At 42.6% G+C, this 12,055-nt stretch overlaps 1 protein-coding gene across 2 annotated transcripts in view; it reads right to left on the bottom strand.

Annotated features, from left to right (window-relative positions):
• Cep78 (centrosomal protein 78) overlaps window positions 1–12,055 on the bottom strand; it is a 35,059-nt gene that overhangs the window by 15,218 nt on the left and 7,786 nt on the right. For both annotated transcript variants that reach the window (XM_075973633.1, XM_075973632.1), the window contains exons 5-10: window positions 10,876–11,050; window positions 8,577–8,690; window positions 5,930–5,994; window positions 5,499–5,610; window positions 891–1,026; window positions 506–551 (exon numbers count right to left, since the gene is read on the bottom strand). In XM_075973633.1, coding sequence (XP_075829748.1) covers window positions 506–551; window positions 891–1,026; window positions 5,499–5,610; window positions 5,930–5,994; window positions 8,577–8,690; window positions 10,876–11,050 — 648 coding nt within the window. The remainder of the gene's footprint in view (window positions 1–505; window positions 552–890; window positions 1,027–5,498; window positions 5,611–5,929; window positions 5,995–8,576; window positions 8,691–10,875; window positions 11,051–12,055) is intronic.

A 12,055-nucleotide genomic window follows, 5' to 3' on the forward strand; every position in this document is an offset into this window, starting at 1 on the left:
AGTAGAGCTGACACACAAGGTGGTACATTTGATGTCCCCCTCTCCCCTTTTGAGAATCTGTGACCTCCATGAGCGACTGCAGGAGGACACATCACTATGACAGAATTAGCCTGATCCAGAACTGAGGCAACGGGACAGGGAATGTTTGTGACCTAACATTAACATGTGGTGTGTGTGTGTGTGTGTGTGTGTGTGTGTGTGTGTGTGTAAAATGCATGCACACACCCCAAAGCAACATTTCTTGAAAACTGGAACATTTTTGAGTGGCCATCCCATGACAGTAAGAAACAATATCCAAACCTATTGTGAGCACCAGCTCATTTGGTGCCTGGAGAAATACTATCTACATAGAAGGCCTCCCGATATGTGGCACTGGGACAGGAATCCGGAAAGCTTTAAATACACTTCTTTCAGGGAGGAAAACCATTTTCCAATGCTCTATTCACTTGACCCTGCACATCTCCTACTCTAATCCCCTATCGTTAGAAACATGACAAATACATACCTTCAGATGATTAGACAGATCGCGAGTTTTGATTAACGGAAAACCCCTAAAAGGATACCAACAAGTTAAGTTATATTTTGATGTATACACACTACATGATTATACTTATTTGTATTATGTGCACTAGCTATATAGAACCAGAGTACTAAATACCTCAAAATAACCTATGGAAAAAACCTGAGCAGACTGAGCAGCATGTCTCAGTGACAGGTTACTTAGACATGTTGGTTCCCAGGGAATGGCGGATACAGTCTGCCTTGCGGTCTTTCCTTAGGGCACTTCTTGGCAGAGGCTATGTGTGAGTCATCCTTTCCACTCACGAAATCAGCAGGAGAAGCTCCCACGTGACAGCTGTCAGGGCTAAGGCAAGGACAGAACACCTTACCTGTTTCTTTTTGCACGTTCTGCAGTGCGCCAAGGCAGGAAACCAGACACGCCCGGCGGCAGAGGATCCGGAGCATAGCCGTCTTTACTGAGCCCATGCTTTCTCCCATTACTCACAGGTTTCTTCGTAGCTAACCCTATGTCCAAGGAAGCGATGAGAGAAAATCAGGATGCACTGGAGTCTACAGCTTGCCACTCACACACTCCGAAGGGAACACAGATGAACGACCGACTACGAGGCCAAGGCTATTACACTGGGAGTGACTTTGTTTGCCTGTGTAGTTCAGGCTACACTTCCACCTCATGACCCTGTGTAGTTCAGGCTACACTTCCACCTCATGACCCTGTGTAGTTCAGGCTACACTTCCAACTCATGACCTTCCTGCCCGTGCCTTAAGAGTGTGAGCATTACAGGGATCCCTGCCTAGAAGAGCTGAAGGCAACCGAGTGGATGTTGTCCTCATTTTGATGACCTTCAGGCCTCACAAGTGGTGGTGATACCTTTTTTTTCTACTTCAAAATACATACATAATATTTTATGATGAACACCCCAGTACCAAGCATGAGAAACTTCACTGTGAGTTGTTGGTCAGGGTAGTCCAGCAAACTCTCAAAAGGCTGCTGCCATTGCCTTTGGTTGCCTCCAAAGACATCATGTAACTCAGACACGGGACGTGGAAGAACCAAGTGACCACTGGTCTGGAAGCCTCCTCCCTGAGGACTAGCCCTCATAGTACCCAGTGTGTTGATATCGTATTTGTATAAATAAAGCTTGACTGAAGATCAGAGGGTGGAGCTAGCCACTAGCTAACCATAGAGGTCTGGAGGTCTGTACAGATAGACAGGAAGTAATATGGCTGGGTAGAGAGAGGAAGTGATGAGCCAGTAGATATGGAGTATTTTCTCTGAATTTGTCAAGTGTTAGTGAACTAGACATTGTTAATGTATTTATTGCCTATATATAATATATATAATTATTGTACTTACTGTATATAGTTTCTTATATTAGTTATAACATTCTTTCTTTAATTTTTAGATAAAAAGGGGAAATATTATTTGTACATATAAAGCTTGCCTGAAGATCAGAGGGCAGAGCTAGCTACTAGCTAACCACAGAGGTCTGGAGGTCTGTATAGATAGATAGGCAGTGATATGGCTGGGTGGAGAGAGTAACTGATAAGGTGGGAGGAGACAGGAACTCAGTCTCCCAGTCTCTTCCACTGGGAGGTTAAGTAGGTAAGGTGGCTGTGGTTTTGCTCCTTTGTCTCTGATCTCTCAGCATTTTCTCCAATATATGACTCTGGGCTTTTATTATTAAGGCCTATTAGAACTCATGACACATGAGTTTAGAGATCACACACACAATCAGATAGAAGGATGAAATGAGGGGCTTACCTTAAAGTTAACGCTAAGAGTTAAACATGAAATACTTGCAGCAGCTAAAACCCACATATTCACACATTATTAGAACAAATCATATACTAAAGTTTACATTTAAGTTTTTGTCTCTGATATCACTGAGAACAAATAGCAAAGGTTTAACTAAAACAGTTGTATTTAATCTTATCCCTAGAGAACAAGAGTTCTAGACCAGTCTTAGTATGATCCTGTTTCTAAAAGAATAAAAAATAATAAAAGTAAAATAAAACAGAACGATGGCGCTTATCCCTCTGACCTGTTATACTATGTAAGAACTCCTTCAGCAGTACTGGGATGTCATCTAAAGGAAGCATATACCGTTATACAGGGCATATATTTTATTTTTTTAAAGTTAGGTGGTGATCAGAAGACAACTTGTAATAGTAATCTCCTTCCACCGTGCAAGTCCTGAGAATGGAGCCCAGGACATGAGGCTGGCAGGCAACTGCCTTCACTCGCACCCTCTCAGTGCCTAAGACAGATATGTCATACATGTAACTCACTGACAATCACCACACAGTCCTGTGCCATTTTCTGCATGCATTAATGTAACTGTTAAATTACAGGAACTCTGTTCATCCTGTGCTATTGCTCATTTTATTACTATTATTTTATAAGGCAGAGTCTCATGTAGCCCAGGCTAACCTCAAACTTGCTATGTAGCTGAAGATCCCCTTGCTCTTCTGACTCTCCTGCCTCTACCCCCCAAGTGCTTCCATTATTGTCGTTAAGTTAATTACCTTTAAAGAACAAACACTCCGGTCTACAGCAGTACACTGATAGTATTTCTTTGATTTTCAGAAAAATGTTACCACATTTTAATTAAAACTAAAAAAAAATCCGTAAGTATCTTGTTAGCTGAAAAACACTATAGTAAAAGTTCTAACCGACTCCTTGAACATACACTCCCAACGTAACTATGATACAATTAACATACAAGCTCTGTCCTCACCAAACCCTACACAGTCAGACACTGGGCAGCTCACATCCATGTCTTCAAGTAACTAAGGTAAATAGCAAAAAAGCCAAGAAATATAATTCCTCTTACTCAGTGGCCTATAAACTGCAGCCACAGCTCCCTCTCTCGAGCGCAGCTTTTTTCCTGCTACGGCCGAAAACTGAAAAGCATGCATTCACCTTTTCATCAACACCGTTTAAGTGTTTCGTGGCAGGACCTCTTAAAAGAGCTGCAGGGTTTTGCAGCTAAAGCTGAGTCAGGAAGCCTCTCTTAGATGAGAGTGCTTGCTTGCCTCTGGCAAGCAGAGCAGACCGAGAAATTGCTGCTACCAAGAAAACATGCTTTACTCTATTCTTTCCCAAGCTTTCTCAGGCTTTCTGTGGACTAAGTTATCCACGTCTGGGCGCCATTCTGTAGGCGTAAGTCACAAACAATCCCACACCAGTTTGGAATTAGATTATTAGAGAGGTTATTTATTTTAAGGGGGAAAAACTTACAGATCACCGTCCCAGACAACAGCCCTCTGCGCAATCAGGAATGGAGCCTACTTGCCAGAAGCAGAGCCAGAAGCCAGAGGGAGCGCAGAGGGAAGTGGCTGCTTTTTTAAAGGGCGAGAGACCACGCCCCAGTGGGCTGGTATCTCAGCGGCTATTGGCTGAAGGAGCGGAAGGAGCTCCCGCAACACCTCCCTCTTTTGTTTAAGTAAGAGAGTTCTAAACCTACTATGAAATTATATACAGTAAGTACAAATATCCTATTCTAACTAGGATTAAAGACGTGGGCCACCACCCACCTAGCTTCATTAGCAACCCATATACAAGTGCGATGCTACTATGTCAAGCATCCATTTTTTTAGATTTCAGGTAAAAGGAATAAATAAAACATTATTTGTTATTATTGTCCAGTTATCTTGATATATGTGGCATAGAAAGTCACCACAAACATCATTTTGGAAGTGAACAACAGGAAACATAAAACTTACTTGTTGCTGCTATTGTAGACTTTATGGTTCTCCTCTGAAGATTCTAGAGAACACATATAAAAAGCCCTTCTTATAGCCCTGGATTCTTACCACAAAAGTGTTAGGTGTGCTACAGGTGACGTGTTCCAGCTGGAGTGTAGCTCAGCTGCTGCACTGCTGCCCAGCATGTATGAGGCTCTAAGGTGCATCCTTACTCATCACCACGGAGGACTTGGCATCAGGCGCCTGTCTGCAAGGCCAGCACTCAGGCCACAGTGGCTACACAGAGAATTCCAAACTATCGTGGGCCGAGACAAGGCAAGTGCTCTAGAATATAAATTACTGCCACATTTATGCCTGTAACCCCAGCATTTAGGAGGTAGGAATGGGAAAGTCACTGCAAATTCAAAGCCAGCAGGAGAAATAGCCTGTCTCAAAACAAGTAAAGGACTTTCAGGTCCAGAACAATTTGTAGGAGCTAGTTCTCTCCTACTTGTGGGTTCTAAGGGTGAACATAGGTTGTCCTGCCTGAAGGCAGTGCCCTTATCTACATGCTAGTCCCTGAATGTTACTTTTATAATAAGAACTTTTCAGTTTGTACTCAATTACAAAACTAATAGTTTGAATTTTAGATTAACTAATACTTAGAAGTTTATGTATATACTATAACATATATATACATATATATTTTCATACTATATATGTTATATATAAATATAGCATATTTATATACTAGAGAATGGTGCTGACTAGTTCTATGTCAATTCAACACAAGCCAGAGTCATTTGGGAAGAAGAAACATCAACTCATCAATTATTGATTGATGGGGCAGAGTTATCCTCATTGGGGGTGGTGTCACCCCTGAGCAGGTGGTCCTGGAGCATATAAGAAAGCAGGCTGAGCAAGCCATGAGGAGCAAGCCAGTAAGCAGCATTCCTCCATGGCCTGTGCCACCAGCTCCTGCCTCCAAGTTCCTGTCTTGAGTTGCTGCCCTGACTTCCCTGGATGATGGACTATGATGTTGTAGTATGAACTAAAATAAACCCTTTCCTGCCTAAGCTGCTATTGGTCATGGTGTCTTGTCACATAATAGAAACCCTAAGACAAAAATGTTTTCCTAGCTGGGATGGTGATGTTTACCTGTAATCCCCTCAGAATATGCTGCAGTCAATACCGGTTACTACACAAGAGATGAGACTTTAACATTAGTGCCCTAACCACACGCTAGGTCTAAGTTTTCATGACGCTAAAAAGCCAGGACAAACACATACCAATTCTAATGGTAGCTTTTCCTTTCCGACTGCTTCCTAGGACGATCGTTCTCCTTTTCTGCTTAGTAGTTTTGGGCAGCTCCTTCACTGAGGGGGACGTTATCCACTGGTACTGGAAGAGAGAGCCAGGAGACATCAGCCACAGGTCACAAGAGGACTCCACTTTAACTGGACAGGAGGAAGATATTCTACACTAATAAAGTTTTGTAATTTTCAGTTCTCAGATTCCAGATTAATTAATGATACAATATTTAACAAAACAGAAAAGCCACCTGATCTGGAGGCAGCTGTGCTCACCACTATGCCACCAATGTTCCAAAGCCACTTGATTTTACTTCAGATAGCAGAAAAGGACCGTGACACTTTACTAGAAACAGAAGAAACTTGGAATTACAGAGAAATTCTTTTCAAAGGACTGAAACGAGTTATACCTCCGAGTTGGCACTCCTTCCGTTCTGGAGGACCTTTCTGATCACCGCTTTCATCATAGAGTGATCTAAAGTAAAAGAAAAGGAGACGGTTCAGGTGTTTTCCAGTGACTGAGTGCACCCATGAGAAAAGAATCCCACTAGCCACTGCTTTCCCATAAATCTAAAGCACACACTCACCTCTGCTTCTGAGCATTCCTGTCCCTCACTAACTTAGTTCACTGTAACACTTCGCCTACATCCACCAGCACTTAATGTCTGAAGTGGCTTTGGAAACCTCTGCACAGAAAACCAAGGGTTGTATTAAAGACAACTAATACAGTCAAACCGAAGTCATAAATGTCCTCAAAGATGCTCCTTTCCAGCTTCCCTTTCTCAGTAAAAGGCGGCACCACCTTGTCAAGGACATCTGAAAATAGCTATTTCCTTCATAGCCAACACCTAATCTATCTGCAAATCTTCTCGCTCCTTGTTTCAACTTTCTGTCACCATGAGCCAACCACAATCCCTGTCTTGGATTTCTCTGCTAGGCTCCTATCCACTCGCCTTCCTTCTCCCTGGCCCCTGACTGAAATACTACTCGGAGTATGCCCTTTTCTATCTCTACTCCTCGTAGGGCTATCAGCTCACTTAGAATAGCCATGCCCTTACCTTCGCACCGAAGACCTACAGTATAAGTCCCTGAGCCATCTGAGCACACGACACATCAGGTTCTCCCTCAGGTTTCCTTCTTTTTCTTTCTTAAAGGTTCATTTGCTAATTATTTATATGTTTGTCTGTCTGCTTGTTTGTGTATGCAGGTGGCCATGGAGGCCAGAAGAAGGCATTGGATCTCTTGGAACTGGAGTTACAGGTGTTATGAGCAGCTTGACATGGGAGCTGGGAACCAAACTTTGGTCATCGGCAATTTCAGTAAGTGCTCTTACTAAAACCACGGCCTTGCTTATTCTAATACTTATAATACATAAAATAAAATAAAAAAATTTACAGATCAATTTTCCTCAAATCATCCATCCATTCATGTAACATGAATTCTAATTGTTCTTAATAATAAAAACTCAGAGGGCTGGAGAGATGGCTCAAAGGTTAAGGACGCTGACTGTTCTTCCAGAGGTCCTGAGTTCAATTCCCAGCAACCACCTGGTGGCACACAACCATCTACAATGAGATCTGGTGCCCTCTTCTGGCCTGCAGTCATACATGGAGGCAGCACACTGTATTGTATACATAATAAATAAAATCTTTAAAAATAAAATAAAATAATAAAAACTCAGAGTCAGTTATTAAGGGGTAAAATCTGAAGTAACAGAGTTCTTACCTCTACTAATGCTCAGACAGAAGGGGCCATCCTGTCCTCAGACTGCCTGCTTAGACTGCAGCCTTAGATTGACTATTAACATCTAGAGGAACAAGGCCTCTCCCCTTGAAGACCTGATAGAGCGCATCATGCCCTGCATGCTTGTGTAAAGGGGGGCAGTAATACCCTGCCTCTTTAAACAGGGAACCTTCTCATACTTCACTCTTCCTCCTCTCTCCCTCTCTCTGTGCATCCCTCTGTCTCTCTCTCTTCTCTTTCACCGTGCCTGCCCCCAAGGCCAGTCTCTTCCTTTCCCCTTCTCTCAATAAACTCCTCACCTAAGTTCTGTCTGTATAGCGTATTTGTCCCCCACCTGCCGCCAAGGTACCTTTCACGCAGAATCATAACACTGACTGTTGCTCAGACTGCTGCCTCAGACTGCACTGAGCTCCTGTCTCCTCCCACCTTATATTCTTCCCTCTGCCCAGACATATCGCTCCTGTCTCCACCTCCCTAGTGCTAGGATTAAAGGTGTGGGATCCCAAGTTCTGGGATCACCTCTGTGTGAGCTCTGTTTCTCTTTTAGACTGAATCAATTTCTGTGTAGCCCAGGGTGGCCTTGAACTAACAGAGATCCCTCTGCCTCTGTCTTCCAAGTCCTGGAATTAAAGGTTTGTGTCACCACTGCGTAGCCTCTATGGCTAACTAGTGGCTTAGCTCTGCATTCCGATCTTTAGGCAAGCTTTATTTATCTGTTAAAACACAAACAAAATATCACTACACACCCCGCCGTCTTGTACCTATACACTGACTGAATCCTTGTTCTGCAACAAACCTCCCTCAGAGCATCCACATCAGGTTCTTCTCCTCACTCAGCCAGCCACTTAAGCAAAGCATCAGTTCCCCATCTGTCTTCTTAAACTCTCTTTGCACTTCCTAGTATTCAAAATTCCTTATCTATTACACATTTACATTTGAACTCCCTTACTGATGGAGAGCAAGACTTTGTCTAGCTGGTACACTATAATATGCTTAGTATCTGAACCAGTGTTGAGACACATACAAAAATCAAAATTTCTTTACAAATTAGCAAACAAATGAAATGTTCTTCCCAAGAACTCAGAGATCCAGGGGATGTGAGGAGAGTGCTCTTGACAGGATCAGTTTTATTATCTAGGCTCACTTAGAGTAACTAGCCACCAAAACAATTGTGAAATACAACTCATTTAAAACAATGCATTATCTAAAGCACAAAATTACAAAACTAGAAAATAAATATGTTAAGTTTAAAAAACTTTCAATATGCAAATTCATTTTGTTAGGGCATTTGCTAATTTTAAAGAGATGACCTACCGATAAGTGGGTTTTTTCTTATATCCAGAACGACCAGGGTTCTGTTGGTTTCTAGGGCTTCCAGAAGAGCCTCGGCTCCTTCATTGGTGAGGCCGCACTGTTGCAGGTCAAGAGCTTTGGATGAGAGACAACGGGTCACTTGCCGACTGCACACAGTCTAACACACACACAGTTCTCATTCATGCTTAGGACATTCCTGAACAAGACTACTCACAGCAGATTCTAAATCTTGGGCATTAAAAAAAGAAAGAAAATCAGAAAAGCATATGAAAACATATAATTAAAAAAACTCTTCTATGATGTGCTACAGTGATGTTACCCCACCCCTACGTAAAAACAAAACAAAACAAAAACCCTCTCCCTACAACATGAGAGAAAGCATCACCCAGTGAGAATTATCTCATGATTAGCAAGGATGGCAGTGGCAGTGTAAACACTGCACTTAATTCCTGGACTCATAATCCTGAATTCCAAAGGAATCTCAGAAAACCACACTTTTAAAAAGAGAGGGGCTGGAGAGATGGTTAAGAGTATTGCTGCTCACTGGATGGTGGTGACACACCTTTAATCCCAGCAGAGGCAGACAGATCTCTGTGAGTTCGAGGCCATTTGAGGCCAGCCTGCTATACAGAGCTAGTTCCATGACAGCTAGGGCTGTTACACAGAAAAACCTTATCTCAAAAAACAAAGAAAAAGAGAAAAAAGAAAAAAAGGGTATTGCTGCTCTTCCGGAGGACCAAGGTTCCATTGCCAACACCCACAAGCAGTTCACAACTGTCTGCAACTCCAGCCCCTGGAGATCCAGTGCCCTTTTCTGGCCTCTGTGGGCAGTAGGTATGGCTGTGGTACACAGACAAAGCACCACATACAATAAATAAAAAGAAAGAGTTCCTGCCTTGACTTCCCTCTACAAAGGAGGTAAGCTATAAGGTGGAAAAACACCTTTCCTTCCCAAGTTGTTTTGGTAAGTGTAGTGGTTTAAATAAGAATAGCCCCCATAGGCTCATATATCTGAATGCTTAATCATCAAGGAGTGGAATTGTTCAGAAGAATTAGGAGGTGTAGCCTTGTTGAGTGAAGCGTGTCACTAGGGGTGGACTGTGAGGATTTAAAAGCCCACGCCAGGCCCAGTGTCTCTCTCTCCCCCTGCTGCCTGCAGATCAGGATGGAGAACTCTCGACTGCTTCTTCAGCATCACATCTGCCATGCTCCCCCCACTCCCAATACTGACAATGCACTAAGCCTCTGAACCCATAAGCAACCCCCCCAACTAAATGTTTCTTTTATAAGAGTGGCCTTGGTCATAGTGTCTCTTCATGGCAACAGTGACTAAGATAGTGAGTCTTTTATCACAGCAACAAAAAGCAGAGTAAACTAAGAAAAAGGAAGAAAGGCAGCCTTGCACAAGCAGAAGAGAGCTGACTCTAAAACTGGTCTGCTGGTGCCTGACCCAGAACTTTCCAGGCCCCAGAACTAGCAGAAATAAACTCTGCAGTTTAAAACACCAGTTCATAGTGCCCCATAATAGCCCAAACTAACACCCTGGACACTGAAGATAGAACCAACTAACCAAACAATTATTAACCAGTACATTTCACTAGAACATCAAATGAACCACAGCAATGAAACCTGGGGCAGCCAGGATGGCTCAGCAAGTAAAGCATCTGCTGTCAAGTGGACCCCTCAGTTCTCATCCTTGGAACCCACATGGTGGAAAAAGAGAACTAACTTTGGCAAGTTGTCCTCTGACCTCCACATGTGCACTGTGGCTTGACATGTACTTGGAACCACATCCTAAGTAAATAATACATGGTTTGTTTTAGTTGTGTGGGTTTTTGTGTGTGTGTGTGTGTTTTTTTTTTTTTATTTTAAAATAGCAGCCAGCACTCAGGAGGCAGAGACAGGTAGATACCTGGGAATTTGAGGGCAGTTTGATATACACAGCAAGCTCCAAGTTAGCCAGGGCTACCTAGTGATTTTGTCTAAAACAAACACTCCACATAGACACATATCATCTATTATATACTAGATCACACACACTCACACACACACCTGTAAACAAAGACAGTAGGGTTAGAAAACAGCAAGTTTGCTATAACTATTACTATAATCTCTAGGTGGACAGACACATCTATTTTTTTTTAAAGGCTGAAAATATGCCTAAATGAACAGCAGTTACTTCTAGATATTTTGATTACAGGGAAACACTGTTTTCTGTGGAGAATATATGTGGCTTTAGATTAAAAGTACAATAAAAGCTACTAGAGGATTTTCAATTTCTGAAGTGCATCTAACTTACCTCTAAGCCACAAATCCTCACTAAGAGAGTCTGCAAAAGCACCTGCACCCTGGTCACCAACTAGTGTGTTGCAGTTCAGTGTGATACGCCGTAACCCAGCCATGCCGTCAAAATCGGGTCTCCTGTAGCGAAGACTCTCAGCCCAGGTTTCTTCATGCCTTCTCATGGTCTGGTACTTCAAAGATAACAGTAGGGAGTCAGGTGCTGGAAGGAAATAGGAATCCTAAAGGGAAACTAGCCACGGCTGATTACATGCACCATACCCCTAAGTACAAATATGCTGGCAGTCTGCCCTTAGACGGTCCCAGCACAGAGTTCCAGTTGTGAGAATAGCCAATGGGTGACTGTTACTCAACAGTTACGTGAATTGACAATTTACTAAACTCTCAAAAATTTTATTTTCCTTTTCTGCCACATTAAAGAACTAGTTTAACACTGCTATCCTTCTAAACTCTATTCTGTCCTCTTGGGGCTCCCAATACAATTTAAGCACTTAACGTGTCTCATGGTTATTAAGAGGCTACATAAAACTATAAAAATATCTTACATATGTTTTATGTACACAGAAACAACAGGACCTATGTGTGCACATGTATAGTGATGGGGATTAAATTCAAGCCTTCGACACGCCCAGCAAAGTGCTCTACTGCTGAACAGCCAGGTCAACAGGTACAAGGTTCAGATGATAAAAAGATACATTCGGAGGCTGCAACATCGTCTTTTAACTCAATGGCTCTTGGGTGCTTCTTAGGGCACACATACTATCTTTAGAGTCCTAGAATAAGCAAGGAGAGTCTGACAGGCATTAGAAAAAAAATGGTTTGATTTTTAGTCACAGTTGTAGCCTTTAAGACTATAGCTAATTCTCTATATTCACCAGGTGAATTTTGCCAGTATGGGCCATTGATGTTAAAAGGAAAAACACCTCCCTGCTTGAACATCAAAAGAGCAAAGCATCTGTGACATGACACTAAAAGGAGTCAAGTTAATGTCATTTTCCTATTAAGAATAACCACATAAAGAAAGCATGGAGCCACAGCAGACACTACTGAGCACACGAGACCCTCAGAGTGAACTGTGACTTTACAGAGGTGAAGCAACTCATCCATGTTCACACGATACTAAATGAGTCAGGGCTTTCCTTTAGGCCATCTTGCTTCAGCCTCCACACAGTTAGGCT

The sequence above is a fragment of the Microtus pennsylvanicus genome, chromosome 5 (genome assembly GCF_037038515.1).
Source record: "Microtus pennsylvanicus isolate mMicPen1 chromosome 5, mMicPen1.hap1, whole genome shotgun sequence".
NCBI classification, from domain to species: domain Eukaryota; kingdom Metazoa; phylum Chordata; class Mammalia; order Rodentia; family Cricetidae; genus Microtus; species Microtus pennsylvanicus.